Here is a 16,618-nt window from a genome sequence, read left to right on the forward strand (position 1 = left end):
GCGTTGCTATGGAGATCATTTGCCGGTAACTAGCCGAGTGGGTTATTAGCAACATTTAAATATGAATTCATTAATTTGCACAGACATAATTTTATTTTACATTCAAATGAACATTGTATGAGTTGTCAGAGGCTTAAACGTTGTGATGAATAACAGTGAGTAACGTAGGGTGACCACCTGGCTATTGCTCTGTTGCAGGTCAGCAGACCTGATTTTGCGGGACAAGAGGGAGAGAACTTAAGTTAATATTAATATACTAGGTGAATAACTGCAAAAAGAATAATAATATAAAATCAATATTTATATTATTATGACTTTATTATTCCCATCGGCCAATTACACATTGCAGAGTAGAGATGCGCGGATCAGCTCTAACGTCACCCGAATCAGCTGTTAAAAACAAACTCACCATCACCAATGATTTTCTCCGATTAGATATCCGCACCCGATCATCACATTACAATTAAAATTCTCAGGGCCAGATGTACTAACGCTTTTGCGCCCACTTCAGGCGTATTTGTTTCGCAAAGTGCGCATAAAACCATGGCGAGGTATGTACGAACGTGACGCACCGAGATGAAAGCGCAGATTGCCTGTCGCAATTTAAAATGGCAAAATGCGCTTTCGTGTCATGCATTCATGGGATGGACAAGGGAAAGTGGGAGTGTCACATAAATAGATGGGAGGGGAAGCGTAAACTGCGCCTAATTATGTATTCCGCGTTATGTACAGAAAAAGCCGGTGAAAGCGCGCCTCTATTTTGCGCTGAAAATTCTCCGCCTATTAAAAGCATGTGTAACTTAGGAAGCGGCTCTCCTGGCATATCCTCCTGGTGAAGTGGCAGCAGTAATCCGAGCAAGACGAAGACATAGGCTAAGGAGAAGAGCTGAAAAGATTTTTGCGCAGGCCGCCTGTTGAGTACCTCTGAGTAACGCCCCCATTTGTGCCTGAGCGCCCCCCTCTCTGCTGCCTTGTTCACACCGCCCCCCAACACTGTCCAAACGCCCCCTAGGTACCGCCCCCGTTGAGAAACGCTGCTGTAAAGGGATTAATGGAAAGGAGGAGGTGAGAACCAGCTTACCAATATAAATAATAGTTTTAATATAAAACTGAATCAAAAAGACAAACACACACAGGCGTCGGACAGCTATCCGTAAATCTCTCTCTCTCTCTCTCTCACACTGCAGCTTCCAGTCGGCCTTTATCCCTCTCTGAGGCTTGATCAGCCTGATTAGGGGCCGGGTGTGCGGAATCAAAACCCAGCCCGCCCTCCGCCCTGTCACACATACTTAGAAAAATATATTCACTATAGAAATTTCCAGTAATTATTCATTTCTATTACTTTTACAGGCCTAGAGAATAAAGTTTTAAAATACCCTGATATTTCCAGATTTTCCATGACCATAAGAAACGTATGTTTTATCAACCTGGCATTTAATTGAATGAGTACTGAATGCCTGAAACTAGACTCAACTACAGTATAACTATACCATACTTTTAAATAGACAGTTAATGCAGTTCTGGCATTAGCTGCTTTTACATTAACCTCTATGATGCATAAATGATTTTACCTATACTTAAAGACGAATTAATACACAATATAAAATATATATTGAATTGATTACATTTATTATATTAAAAAAAATGTAGAAGACCAAATCCACCACCAGGGTTATTGTCCTTTCAATATTTCATATCAAATTTTGTTTTATGATTGTCATTTAGCAAATGTTGTTCATCTATACTAAGCCTGCAGTACTCTCACGACAGGGAATAGAGCAACCTAGGCTTGATTGCTTTGCTGAAGGGCACAAGAGTGCTACAGCAGGATTGTGGCAACAGCAATTCTCTGTACCAACACTCAGGTCTCCTTTGGAGAAGGTAACAGAATATTTATGATGAAGTCTGCTACACAAGTCGGCAGATACGAGAGAGGAATCCAGAAGAGCTTGGCGTCCCAACCAGCCGCATACCTCGTTCTGGGATGTCGCGCTGAGAGAGCATGCTGCATGCATGATGTCACCTTTGAAATGTCACTACTACATAAAATACGCATGGAGAATGCCTGCAACTTCATATCTGAAGGAAGGAGATATAAAAAATTTGATTAGGGAGTATATTTTTCTATGTCTATACTTTTGTTTTACATGAATAATAACAGCATGGCGGTTTGGTGAGTAAAAAATGACAAAATTCTAAATTTATAGTCATGAAAACTGTTTTGATGCTGCAATGTGACATCATATACACGCACATTCCTGCAGGTACGAGTCTCCATAGGATCTCCTGACCTCTGCTGGGAGGCTATTCCACCGGTTCTTCAGATCATCTTCAATAAGACCCAAATCTGTCACTTGTGTTTTAAAGAAGCCTGGTTCAATGATACTTACATTCACCCCAAAGTGCATCATATCCCTCCTGAGAAGAGAAAGGTGGTAAAAAGAGGTTTTAGCAAAACTCGGTCTGTTATTAACGAAGTGTTGTTGGGCATATGGGCATGTGTGAGCTCCAATTGCCAGGTGAAATGTGCGGGGCGGCTGTGGCTCAGGTGGTAGAGCAGATCGGCTACCAATCACAGGGTTGGTGGTTTGTATCCCGGCCCACACGACTCCACATGACGAAGTGTCCTTGGGCAAAACACTGAACCCCAAGTTGCTCCCAATGGCAGGCTAGCGCCTTGCATGGCAGCTCTGTCGCCATTGGTGTGTGAATGTGAGTGTGGATGGCTAGCGCCTTGCATGGCAGCTCTGTCGCCATTGGTGTGTGAATGTGAGTGTGGATGGGTGATTGGGACACAGTGTAAAGCGCTTTGGTAACCTCTAAGGTTAAAAAAAGCACTATATAAGTGCAGACCATGAAATGTCCACAGAGTGGCACCAAAAGCGAGTTGACAATGTAATGCAGTCAACTCCCCAACCATAAACCTAACAATCAGTGGAGTATAAATTTAATCCAATAGACTGTGGGAAAATTGAACTTCCCAATTGTGGTTGTCTTTGATTATGTGAAGATGATCACTTTGTGGATCTAGCAGGACGACAGCCTGGATCTCTGAGTAAAATTGTAAAAATAAAATTTAAAATCAAGTATGATTTTTGCATTGGAAATGTAATTTAGAGAACATATATTCAGTTTCAATAGAACTAAGGGCTGACTAATGTGTTAAATGTTGATAAATGAACAAGTGCAATTTGAATGTTGTACAAAACGTTATTGTTGGCAATTGCATTTATCTTGGACTTAATTCTTTGGTACACCCCTAGACATACCTCAAGCTATCAGAGAACGCCTCCACACCCCATTTAGAGAGACAGTATCCTCCCCCGATGAGAGAAAGCCTGCCCAGTATGCTGGCCACATTCACCACCCGACCTCGAGCCTTCTTCAGCAGAGGTAAGAACTTCAGCGTCACTTCTATAAGGCCTATCAGGTTCACATCCAGAACTTTCTTAAAGTCCTCCAGCTGCATCCATTCTGTGGGGCCGATGGGCACTGAGATGCCAGCATTGTTCACCAACCCCCACAGACCTAATGTAAGAAAGATGAGGCTCTTTACATTTTACTAGAGTATTTGAGAATTTCAAGATTGCAACTTTACACCTGTATATTGTTTGGAAAAATTGATTACTGGATAAGGACATTATAGAGACTGCAGCGCTTTTTTTTCCGTTATTTTTTTTTTCCGATTTTCGTTATCATTAATGATGTTAAAATTCCCCTACAAATTTTCACCATTATTTTCGTTTACGAGATTACATTTAATGGTTGATGGCTTTCAAATAACATTAATGAATTGTCATACATATTTCACGCATAAACTATTTTGACAGCATTTCACAGGGTAAGCTGGAACGCCGACTGGGGTGCTGCAGCTCCCTCAGCACCTCTAATTCCAGCGTGCGTCTATGCGTCAGAGAATCTTGCATGCTTCATAGAAAGCAAGGAAATCTGATATTTTGTACAAAGGTGTTGAAATGGTCACAAATATACTCACATTTGATTAGTGAGGGAAATTATGCAGAATCTTAAGTAGCCTATTTCTTTTTTATTTCATGTCTTAATCTTCCTTCAAGTTCAAAATCCAAATGTTTATTCCCAGGTATGTAGAATACAGTTTATGTGTGCTAGATTTCAATGTGGTCTCTTTTGGGTCCTGTTATATATTGACTACAGAAATTCCCATGACTTTAAGCAATATTCCAGGTTCAATACCAGTTAAGCTCAATCGAAGCATTCGTGGCATATTGTATATTACACAAAAAATTATTGTAACTCATCCCTCCTTTTCTTTTAAAAAGTAATATCTGATTTACAGTGAGGCACCTACAATGGATGTTAGTGGGGCCGATCCGTAAACATTTCAAAAGTAAAGTCACAAGACAAACAATATGCATGTTAACATAATTGTAGCTACATAAAATCACTTAATAACATTTTTTTGGCATAGTTACATACAACATTACAACTTCATTGCCATGACGACGTAACGCCATACACACAAAACCTAAATAACGTTTCAAACCTTAAACTCTTCTCTTAAATAATATATTAGTTTGAACAGAAGAATTAATGTAAGTGCTTTTATAAAATTATAAGCATCAAATTTCTGCCTTTAAATTTTGCTTGTTTTTAAAGAAAAGAAGGGATGAGTCGAAATTAATCAACATTATGCCACAAATGCTGTCAATTGAGCTGAACTTGTTTTGAACATATGTGAATTAGGGACCGGGTCAATTGGGCCAGTGCCCAGGGACCCTTGATTACCAGGGGCCCTGAGCTTTAAGGTTTTGAGGCCCATCGACTTTGAAAACAAATGTGTATATGTTTAAATATGTGGCCCCCACAGCTTATACAAGGGCCCCACAATGAACCCTTTTGCCTTCCTGTTTCTAATTACGTCTTTTCAGACACTATTTAATCTTATAATACCGCCTGTTGAAAGTTTCCATGCTCTTCTGGAAGTAGAAGACCTTGTAAATTAATTTGCAAAATAGCTTCATATTTTGATCTTTTTATGTGAAATCTTTGCTGATTTTTATAAGTAAAATTAACAACTTTTATCTTGTTTCTGAAATTTCAAAATTAGTATTTATTGAATTCAGGCAGCATGTCCTTAAAATGTAAATATTTGATTGAAAAATAGGTTTAAACCGGTTTTAAAAATATAATTTTCTGATTGTTATTTCATATGCTAGGCTTTATATGGTTAAGCTTTATTCTTTGTATAAAATGTCTGTCGAAAAAAAAACGTGGCTTAGGTGTTTGGGAAAAAGAAAATATTGATATAAATATATCATAATCCGCCCATGGTACCAGAATATTGCGAAGCTTATTATTTTAAAATGTTTCCACAACCATTTCCAAATTTTGCATTACCTGTGCACAGGGAAAATTCAAAGGTTTAATAATTAAACTCCGTGCAAATGAGCAAATCATATGCATTAAGGAGGGATCATAACATTTTCTGATAAATGATGATGTGCAGAATGATGCAGCTTTGGTATGAGAATGGCATTTGGTTAAAGATGCTCCTCCGGGTCACCGAGGAGCATCTTTAAAGGGGGCTTGTCCAAAACCTGCAGATTTATGAGTTGGTCTGAAGGCTATGTGGTCGTCAAAGTGCTTGTATCTCCACTTTATTTCTTACAGTGCTTGACTCGAGCTGGCACCCTATCTATCCCCCTCGAGCTGTCCGTCTCACCTCTCTCCCCGGTCTCGTTGAGCACGAACTCCAGTGCTCTGTTGACGCTCGCGCTGTCGGTAACATTAAGCAGAAGCGTCTTGAGCTTGGGGGAGGCCGCCGAGCGCAGTCTGGAGGCACCAGTTTCCGTGAGACACGCGGCGATCACGCGGAAACCTCGTCGGTCGAGTTGCCGAGCCAAGAGGTTTCCAAAGCCGCTATCGCATCCAGTCACCAGCACGTGTTTCTGATCAATGCCGTCGATTTGACGTGAGTCTCTGATCAACCAGACAGTGGCGATGATCGCTGCAGCCGCCAGTGAACATGAACAGAGCAGGTTACTGGTCCATACCTGTGGTATGGATAAAAATGGGACATGTTCAGGACCAATTTAAAGGTGCACTCGGTAATTTCGGTTGTGTGTCATCCACCAATCCTTGACATATTACTTACTAGTTCAGAATGTCTCCAATAAGACAAATATGCAGCCATAGCAAATGAAATATTTCAGAGCAGAACATAATTATTATATTTACTACAGAAGATTTCACGAGTTTTAAAGACTTTATTATTTTCCATGACTATTACAGGCCTACAAATGACCATTATCAATGCCCATGGGAACCCTGTTAATGAGTCACATTTGTTCTTTGTATCAACCCGTAGAGAGATTTATCATAGAAATTGAAGTGAACTAAAAATGCAAGAAAAAGAAGAAAAAAGGTTTCTACAGTTAATGTTAGGCTAATAGTGGTAACTTGGATACCACTGTAATCAATAAATAAATAAGTTATGTGAGAGATTTATTTATTAAAGTTCTGAAAACCTATAATTAGTATGGTTCCTTGAAAAGGTTAATTCAGAAAAAGTGTTAACATTCTTACCTGAACAAAGTCCAGAAGGTTGCCTTCAGACACCTAGAGAAACACAAAAGCTCTCTATCAACTTTTAAAACAAGAGAGAGGAGAGCAACATCTGTGATAAGTAACACATTTTGAGAAAAAAGGTGTCTGGTTAAATTTAATTCTGCCTTTTGTCCTCAGTGGATTGAAAGTGTACTGCTTGCAGAGTTTAACTTATTAATAATTAGACCAAATCAGGTTGTTATGTAACTGTGGAATTTCATATGCATAAACATCAAGACAGATAACTTGCACTTAACAACTGATTATAGAGCGCAAGCACCTGTGGTCAAAATGTGTACAAACAATATTTTCAAATATGCCCATGCAGAATTCAATGTGTTGGTGAATTTTATGAAAATATGTCAGGTCACATTTTACCCCAAAATCTTAGGAAATTACTAATATTGCATTATATATATATATAGGATAATTTTCATAACAATTATCTCAAAATTTTATTATTTTGCAATACAAAAAAGGTAAATCTGTATTTATCTTAAATAATGGCACAATGCAAAAAAAGTGCCCAGGGGGGCCCTGGTTCTTGCACGCTCTCCCAGAACTTTAAAGGACATATTACCTCTTTCTGGACCCTCCAGGCTGTAGTTAGAGCCGCCTCATGCCCACTTGGGCTCACCCTCCCGGCCACAGCCGGTCTGGCAGGGGTCCTGGTTCTTACACCCTCTCCCAAATTTACTTTTTAAACTCTTTTAGCACTTCCAGGCCCCACCACGTCGGTTCTAGCCGGGAAGGTGAGCCCTACTCGGCTTGGCCGGTGCCCAGATGGGCCCTGGTTCTCGCATGCTCCAAAAGGCATAAATAATAATAAAAGTATAAATGTAAATCACCTGAATCCACAGGTCACCTAGAAATATTTCAGAAAGCTATTATGTTCCTTCATACTATTATCCCTGTAAATAATTTCTTACAAATAAATCATTCATAGAATGAACACTAAAATGTTTTCATTGAAAAATGATACCCCAAGCAATCCCTGCTATGCTAATTTAATTTTATAAAGACACAGATAACATGATCAATGCATTCAATGACAGAACTGACATACCATGACTTAGTCTTCAGTCCTCCTTGTTTAATCTGGCACCTGTTAAAACAAGTACATTTTTTACATTCGCACACCGGAATACCACTCCTGTCCTTATCCCACTGTGCTGTGAAGGGTCGCAAGCTGACTGCCGTGTCAAAGGTCGCTTCTGAAACACCACACGCTCAGTAAACATGTCGAGTTGTGTAATAAACCCTATGGCCTCTTATAGCTTCTAACCGATCATTACCTTTTACTTCTTTATCTGTGGCCATGCTATTTTATATCTGCAAGGAAGTCACTAGTCCAAAAAAAGTTGGGTCAAACTCTGTTTTATAAACAGTGAATGGTTACTTATTAAGTATCTCATTCAGTATGCTGGATAATTAGCACCGGCTTCAAAAGTGTGCTAAAGCACAGCTAGGATGAAAAGAATGATACCGGTAAGATAATCATTAACAAGATTTGTAATTAAAATATGTTATGTAAGATACCCAGTTCTGTGCTTACGTCTCATATTATCACATTTAAAGAAGCTGATGTTCTCTGCATAGAAATGGAAGATATTTACAGTGGGGTCCAAATATCTGAGACCACATTTATAAAAATATCCAGGAATTAAACCTGCTAACAAACAAAAGTTTTCGGATTTTGAGTACTTTTTACTATAAATTCTCCTCCCTACTATAAAGTTCTGGTCACCATTCACTTGCATTGTGAGGACCTATAGAGCTGAGATTTTCTTCTTAAAATCTTTGTTTGTATTTTGCAGAAGAGAGAAAGTCATACACATCTGGGATGGCATGAGGGTGAGTAATTGATGAAAATAATTTTTTTTGGGGTGAACTACCCCTTTAAATTCTTTCTACAAAAGGTCAGGGTCTAAGAAATTCTTAAAAAAAAAAAAAAAAAAGAAGAAGACTTGTGGATCCCATTAAGTATCTTATATGGTTTATTTGGCTGTCTCTGCAATATAGGCTACATTATATTTAGGTGCAATGAAACACCTACCCACAGACGTTACATAAAACATAAAAAAAATTAAAAATAATTTTATTCATATCTATTATTGTTGTGAAAATATATAATAAAGTTTTTTATTTAACCATATACATTTCTTTACAGATTGAAATGTGGCTTAATCATGTGTTACATAAGAGTAGGCTAGGCTATACCACAGAGAAGTGGCTGTTTATGACAAGGTATCGTCTGCCTACAGAATTGAAACTTTTGGTTTAACAGAATCTCTTAAAATGAGAGCATCAGAGATGAAGGTTGGCATGTAGGAGAGAGGCAACCAGAAGGACTTGGCATCCAAGCCTGGAGAATATCGGGTACGAGGATGGACGGCAGCCACAGCATGCTCCAAGCAGCTCACCACCTTCATCAGATCTGCATCCAACATCTTCTCATACTTCTCCGCCATCCTTAGCTTCACTACAAACACAATAACGGGAACATCAGGAAAATGATTTCCAGCTTACAATATGTGATACTTTCTCTACCTCTGCAGAATTTATGTAATATGAGATCTACAGATTTTGCATATCTATGTTCGCTTTAAAGGGATCGTTCACCCCAAAATGAAAATTCTCTCATCATTTACTCACCCTCATGCCATCCCAGATGTGTATGACTTTTTCTTCAGCTGAACACAAATGAAGATTTTTAGAGAAATATCTCAGATCTGTAGGTCCATACAATGCCAGTGAATGGTGACCCGAACATAAAAAAGGTACAAAATTCACTTAAGTCAGCATAAAAAATTATCTATAAAACTCCAGTGGTTAAATCCATATCTTCAGAAGTGATATGAAAGGTATGGGTGAGAAGTCCTTTTAACCATAAATCTCCACTTTCACTTTTACATACTTGTCAAAGGTGGAGATTTCAAGAAAAAAAAAAAGGTCTTCAATGTTGATCTGTTTTCCACGCCTGTCAAAGCACTTCTGAAGACATGGATTTAACCACTGAAGTCATACGGATTACTTTAATTCTGCCTTTATGTGATTTTTAAAGATTCAAAGTTCTAGTCATCATTCACTTGTGTTGTACTGACCCACAAAGCAGAGTATGTGTGCTGCAGAAGAAAGTAAGTTAAACACATCTGGGATACCATGAGGGTGAGTAAATTATGTGAGAATTTTCATATTTGAGTGAACTGTCCCTTTAATAACCAGTAAAATCACTTTGGAAGTGTTACTGCTATTAGCCATTACTGGTTAGATGCAAAACTTGTTGGATTTGCACTCACTTCTGTCTACGTAGTCACTGCCGTACTCATCCTTGACATCCTGAGGCAACTTCGCCCATAATTTCTCTAAACTACTCTGTATGATACCAGAGTCAGTAACGCTTGTTTTAAAGAATCCAGGTTCGATACATAAAACCTTAACTCCAAACGGTGCCATGTTCCTCCTGTACAACAAAGACAAAAATATTAAACAGCAATACTTGGCATTGAACAAGTAGAAAAAATTGCTACAATTGCTAGTTTTGAAAGAGTAGATCCTGTGGATGTTGTGTAGAGTTTTATAGTGGTCAATTTCAACTTTGACAATCGCAAAGGTTTGAAGATTTTCTTAAATTACAGCGCCCCCCTATTTCCAGAAACTGATTCGATGTTAACACTTGTACCAAAGAAAAAGCATGCCAAATTGCAACTTGACCAGTCGGTAGCTTAATTATATTTGTGACAGTTTTAGACATTTCCTTCAGAACCTATAGGTCAATAAGTTGATCTGGTTAGCACCCAACATTTTTATTGGCTTGTATCTGAGAAACGTTTTTGATCTTTTGAAAACTTTGCTAGAAACCTCTCTAGCTAATTCACACCAAGTTTAGTGTGAATCAGACCAACTGGCTAAAAGTTCAAAGAAGTATGTTGTACAATGGCAGCTATGAAGCTTGAACACGCCTAATAATAAAACACCCAACGATCCAATGTTTTAATTCACACTCACTTAAATTGTGTTCATTCAGTGGTTACCACCCAACGTCTTACCTTAGACTGTCATTGAACGCCTCTACTCCATACTTGGATATGCAGTATGCCCCGCCAAGGGCACTAATCCTTCCAAATATACTGGCCACATTAACCACTCTGCCCTTTGCTTTCTTAATGAGAGGTAAGACACTCAGAGTGACAGCAATAACTCCTAACAGGTTGACATTTATCATGTGTTTAAAGTCTTCAATAACCAGCCAGTCATTGGGAGCAGTTGGGATGGAGACACCAGCGTTGTTAACCACGGCCCAAAGACCTGGAAACACATGCATATAGCAAATAAAAACGGTTTTCTATTACCAACACACTTTTGCAAGAACACACATGCAAAAGATTGCCAAATACAGTACAAGGGTTTGGTAACACATCACTCTTTAAATTCATCAGTTTGAATGTGAATTGGAACAATTGAATTAGTCCAACACAAGTTTTGGAACGATACTAATTATGCCTATTTATTCCCCAAAACATATTTTTCTAAACTTATTATGGAGATTTCTTTAAACAATGTTAAAAATTGTCTAAACAATTAGCCATCAAATCTGACTTTGATTTTGCCATAATGCCCACCACTTTTTGAGATAACATCAAGTTGCATTTTTGAATCTATTGATTAAATAATATTTTATTAACACGGTTGTACTTGCCATATGTGTACTAAGAGTGAACGTGTTCCCATCATGGTCCATTGGTCCAAAAAGGTAATGCATGAATTATAGTGAGAGACATTAATTAAATACAATTTTCTTTAGGTGGCATTTCAAACATTGATATTTAATATATAATGTATTGTTTCTAGGAATACCCCCATATGTTTTGTGTACCATGACAACGTTTATAGGTAATTCATACAGAAAACTGAAATGTATTATTAAAAATTCTTTCTTTGAAATTCATTCCATTTTAATTCAATACTTCCCTAAATTTGAATTTCAGTTCTGCGTTAGTAATTGAACTGTAGTATTACAGGCATTTTCAATTCATTTCTGCATGGCACATAACAACTCCTGATTAGGGCTGCAACTAACGATTATTTTGATAATCGATTAATCTAATGATTATTCGACTATTCTGGGATTATTGCGATGATTAATCATTAGCTCTTAACCGATTATTCAGCTTGTGCCCCGACTTAAAAGGTTGTATTAAACGTGCTTACTAACAATAAAGAGGACAAAATCATCTTTTAAAAATACCTCTAAAATGACATTGAATGTCTCACTGAATTAAAAGTGAATTAAGTTTAATTCAGTAAAGAAATTCACTGCAAAAAAATCATTTTGTTATAAAGAGTTTTTGTCTTGTTTTCCATTTAAAATGGTCTAAAAATCCTTAAAATAATATACATTTTACTTATAACATATAAGATATTAAGACTTACTTTAAGAGAATGTATCTTAAATATAAGTGTATTTCGTATATATGTATATTTTTTACTTGGTTATACTTCTGTGAGTGCGGTAAAGACATGATATACTTATATTCATGATCTATTCTCTAAAAGCAAGTCTTATATGCTGCTTCTCAGGTGAATGCATCTTTTTAAAGGATTTTTAGATATTTTAAAATATTTGTATTTTATTATATATAATACAAATCATATTATATTCAACATTCTCAGATAACAATTTTTCTTCTGCAGTGTAGCTGCTAAAGAAAATGTACATTGTTTTAAAAGGAGTTTTAGATACAAAAACAGATTTAGTTGCAGTGTATAATGGGACAAAGACTACCCTCTCTAACGTTTTTGTTCACATCAATCCATCTTTAACTCACAAAAATAACAAACGCTCTTATTAATAAAGCTGCGTATTGCCAATTTTCTTCATGATAAGAAATGCACAGTGATGCATGTATTATGATTCAATAAGTTGCGAGCCATCATGTTATAATCTAGCTGCAGCAAGTGTGCACTCAAAGGATGAGCCTCCCCATGAAGGAGTGTGCCACAGCCGGGAGCAGTTTCAATCTCTCCCCTTTGGATCGGGACACTTCGTGCAACTCATAGAAGAGGTGCTGACTGCAGAGAAAAATGCCAGTTTTGGAGTTTGTAGTTATTTACATGATCTGCTTCCATATTATTTGAACTTTAATAAAGCTATAACGCATTAAATATAAATGCATTAAAGCTGTACAAGGTGTTTCCTTTAAAGAGCTCCGGCTCCGCATATTCCACAACGAGAGCGCTTCTGTATTTACTGCAGTGCCACTCTCGTGAGTCTTTAGAGTTTAATGTGATCTCATGTTATGTTAAATGACATAAAACGACTATTCGACAATCGTTTCAGCCCTAGTCATGATGCATTTCTGAATGTATGAAACCACAACTCTATAGAGGAAAGATGTTCAAGATTTAAGAATGTAATTTCTGCCCTGTGGTCTTACCCCTCTCTCCCACCAGGGTTTTAATGGTGTCAGTGGCTTTGTTGATGTTGTCATTATTAGTCACATCCAAATGCAATGTAGTGAGTTTGTCAGAGCAGGTCTTCTTCAACTCATCCTCTCCCTTCTCCGTGTAACAGCCAGCGATGACACGGAAACCCTTTTCATCCAAGTGTCTGGCCAAGAGATTCCCGAAGCCTGAATCACAGCCTGTGATGTACACAAACTTCTCTGATCTATTGGAAACTCTTTCCAATTCTCTGAACCACCGGTACACATAGAACAAGACTATGGGGCCCAAAATATACAGGAACATATCTGAAAAAGAAATTGAAAACTCTGTGTGTTATCATAAGAAAATAAGATCCACATTACATTAACATTCATGCAAATCCCCCAAATCAGCAGAATGAAGATATGAGTGTTACATGGACAAAGCTATATACACTCACCTAAAGGATTATTAGGAACACCTGTTCAATTTCTCATTAATGCAATTATCTAATCAACCAATCACATGACAGTTGCTTCAATGCATTTAGGGGTGTGGTCCTGGTCAAGACAATCTCCTGAACTCCAAACTGAATGTCAGAATGGGAAAGAAAGGTGATTTAAGCCATTTTGAGCGTGGCATGGTTGTTGGTGCCAGACGGGCCGGTCAGAGTATTTCACAATCTGCTCAGTTACTGGGATTTTCACGCACAACCATTTCTAGGGTTTAAAAAGAATGGTGTGAAAAGGAAAAACATCCAGTATGCGGCAGTCCTGTGGGCTGAAAATGCCTTGTTGATGCTAGAGGTCAGAGGAGAATGGGCCGACTGATTCAAGCTGATAGAAGAGCAACTTTGCCTGAAATAACCACTCGTTACAACCGAGGTATGCAGCAAAGCATTTGTGAAGCCACAACATGCACAACCTTGAGGCGGATGGGCTACAACAGCAGAAGACCCCACCGGGTACCACTCATCTCCACTACAAATAGGAAAAAGAGGCTACAATTTGCAAGAGCTCACCAAAATTGGACAGTTGAAGACTGGAAAAATGTTGCCTGGTCTGATGAGTCTCGATTTCTGTTGAGATATTCAGATGGTAGAGTCAGAATTTGGCGTAAACAGAATGAGAACATGGATCCATCATGCCTTGTTACCACTGTGCAGGCTGGTGGTGGTGGTGTAATGGTGTGGGGGATGTTTTCTTGGCACACTTTAGGCCCCTTAGTGCCAATTGGGCATCGTTTAAATGCCACGGCCTACCTGAGCATTGTTTCTGACCATGTCCATCCCTTTATGGCCACCATGTACCCATCCTCTGATGGCTACTTCCAGCAGGATAATGCACCATGTCACAAAGCTCGAATCATTTCAAATTGGTTTCTTGAACATGACAATGAGTTCACTGTACTAAAATGGCCCCCACAGTCACCAGATCTCAACCCAATAGAGCATCTTTGGGATGTGGTGGAACGGGAGCTTCGTGCCCTGGATGTGCATCCCACAAATCTCCATCAACTGCAAGATGCTATCCTATCAATATGGGCCAACATTTCTAAAGAATGCTTTCAGCACCTTGTTGAATCAATGCCACGTAGAATTAAGGCAGTTCTGAAGGCGAAAGGGGGTCAAACACAGTATTAGTATGGTGTTCCTAATAATCCTTTAGGTGAGTGTAGGTTATAAAAGGTACATGGTGAACCATTAACTATCAAATGCAAACATTATGATGCGTTTGTGGAAGAGCAAGACAACATTAAAATATATCAAATGTAAATAAAGATTAAGAAGAGTGGGGCTTGCCTTCCATGTAGGAGATTTACACACACTCACACTCACTCTCACTCTCATATATATAAATATATATATATATAGGCCCATATTTTGTAAAATCATGAAGCACAATTTTCCTTACTTTTAGCCAGGGGCGTAGCCAAGAAATTACTTTTGGTGGGCCTCAATAAAAATGGATGGGCCACATTTTTTCTCTCCAAATTTTCCTTAGCAACAGAAAGGCGGCATATTCAAACAATTCTTTCAGAAAGCAGAATTGAAGCGTTTTTTTTTTTTGCTATTTTATAAATATATATTTTAAGTAAAAAAATAAAATAAAATAAAAATCTCTAACATTCTGGGTTGGCCTGGGTCTAATTTTGGTTAGTCGCCACTGTTTTTAGCATTACAGTGTGATTGCGAAAAACCGTGAACCGTTGCGCTTTAGTGCATATAATGAGTAATAGAAGAACGAAAATAAACCAACACGCTTTTTGCAACATTACATTTATTAATCGAAGAAAATGTGCTTTTCGAAAATCTTTGTTAAATAGCAGTGTACAAAAATAAAAGCAAACTTGTAACTTATTGCAGACCAAACAGTCAACGCATACTCACCGTCTCCTCGGATCTTTACACACAACTGTCAACTTTCTGAAGTCCCTGTCTGTTCCCAGATAATGAGATCGTTTAGACTCCTTCCTTCTCTTATTTGTTACCGTGTAACATCTGACGCCAACAAACTGAAAGCGCAGTTATTACGTCACAATTGTTCCGTGTTAGCCCTACAGGGCCTGCTGCTTATCAGAGAACAGAAATCCACGTTGAGTCGCATTCAATTTTCTTGGCGTTGTCAAATTTCGTTTTTGGAGACCAATTGGAACTGGATTCATCCACTAAAAGTCATTGTCGTTTAAATATGTCAATATCAAGGATTTATAACAAATCCGTCAAATCAATCTCTGCAGAAATTAGAGGACTGTGATTGGTGGAATTCTCATCAGCGCTGAGAAAAGTAACAGGTGACATTAATTGCAATTACTTTGAAAACAATTTTATAAAGCTGGAGCACTACATTGGTATTTATGTATGTATGTATTTATTTAACTTCACAGTGTAGATGGTTCGTCGTCTTCTTCTTTATATTATTATTATTATTAACATTAACATGAAGCTTTATTTTATATTAAAAAATATATTTATCTATATACACACACACACACACACACACACACACACACACACACACACACAACACAGAACTGTGCAAATGTTTTAGGCACTTGTGAAAAATGTTGCATAGTGAGGATGTCTTAAAAAAATAATGGCATAAATAATTTTCAATTATCAAGTTCAATTGGGGGTTTTGTGGAGGGCCTAAAATGTATATTTCCTATTGGCACACTAAAGCAGTATACATCTTCTGGGACTGCTTTAATGGTTGTTTTTTATGCAATATTTGATATTATATTGTATGTTTTTTGCTTTAAAAAGAACCCGGAGCAGAGCTATTTATAGCTTTAAATTCAATTAATGCACACTATGAGTTAAATATAGCACATATAAAGACACAAGATATTTGCCACTCTCAAATTAAGCCTATTTAAGGAGTTATGAACTATTAGTCTACTTATTTCTCAACTCTCTTCTCTTTAGCTTATGGACGCTAAATTACACTGAGATGACGCGCCATCTAGTGGTTTATCCATTAAAACAAACATTTATATTTTGATTTCAGGGTTGTTCTAATCTAAGACATTCAAAACTACCTTAATGCTGAGCATTTCATGGTTTACTGCTTTATTATAAAACGGATAGTTCCGACTCTCAATTAAC

At 37.8% G+C, this 16,618-nt stretch overlaps 2 protein-coding genes across 3 annotated transcripts in view; both read right to left on the reverse strand.

Annotated features, from left to right (window-relative positions):
- Positions 1 to 7,940, reverse strand: part of LOC127659128 (coiled-coil domain-containing protein 89-like) — a 28,969-nt gene extending 21,029 nt beyond the window's left edge. The window contains exons 1-6 of one of the 2 annotated variants that reach the window (XM_052148792.1): positions 7,652 to 7,940; positions 6,565 to 6,597; positions 5,702 to 6,032; positions 3,270 to 3,528; positions 2,255 to 2,418; positions 1,041 to 2,079 (exon numbers count right to left, since the gene is read on the reverse strand). In XM_052148792.1, the coding sequence (XP_052004752.1) occupies positions 1,862 to 2,079; positions 2,255 to 2,418; positions 3,270 to 3,528; positions 5,702 to 6,032; positions 6,565 to 6,597; positions 7,652 to 7,654 (1,008 nt within the window). In that variant the 5' untranslated portion in view covers positions 7,655 to 7,940 and the 3' untranslated portion in view covers positions 1,041 to 1,861. Of the gene's footprint in view, positions 1 to 1,040; positions 2,080 to 2,254; positions 2,419 to 3,269; positions 3,529 to 5,701; positions 6,033 to 6,564; positions 6,598 to 7,651 lie in introns of those variants that run through there. The other variant, XM_052148793.1, reaches the window with a different exon arrangement.
- A 625-nt stretch (positions 7,941 to 8,565) lies between these two features.
- On the reverse strand, positions 8,566 to 15,582 carry LOC127659050 (retinol dehydrogenase 7-like). The gene is made up of 5 exons (XM_052148674.1): positions 15,401 to 15,582; positions 13,023 to 13,337; positions 10,635 to 10,893; positions 9,885 to 10,048; positions 8,566 to 9,067 (listed from the first exon to the last, which is right to left on the reverse strand). Exons 2-5 carry the CDS (start codon positions 13,333 to 13,335, stop codon positions 8,844 to 8,846), a joined length of 960 nt encoding a protein of 319 aa, XP_052004634.1. The 5' UTR covers positions 13,336 to 13,337; positions 15,401 to 15,582; the 3' UTR covers positions 8,566 to 8,843.
- Positions 15,583 to 16,618: the final 1,036 nt, after the last annotated feature.

This window comes from Xyrauchen texanus, chromosome 18 (genome assembly GCF_025860055.1).
Source record: "Xyrauchen texanus isolate HMW12.3.18 chromosome 18, RBS_HiC_50CHRs, whole genome shotgun sequence".
Classification (NCBI taxonomy): Eukaryota; Metazoa; Chordata; class Actinopteri; order Cypriniformes; family Catostomidae; genus Xyrauchen; species Xyrauchen texanus.

Excerpts from the sequence above, each read along its gene's own strand:
- LOC127659050 (XM_052148674.1), bottom strand. The coding sequence starts at position 13,335 with ATGTTCCTGTATATTTTGGGCCCCATAGTCTTGTTCTATGTGTACCGG. Across the intron at positions 10,894-13,022 it reads AACCCTGGTGGGAGAGAGGG|GTCTTTGGGCCGTGGTTAAC; the intron begins GTAAGACCACAG and ends ATGTGTTTCCAG. Across the intron at positions 9,068-9,884 it reads CAGTGACTACGTAGACAGAA|TGAAGCTAAGGATGGCGGAG; the intron begins GTGAGTGCAAAT and ends TTGTGTTTGTAG.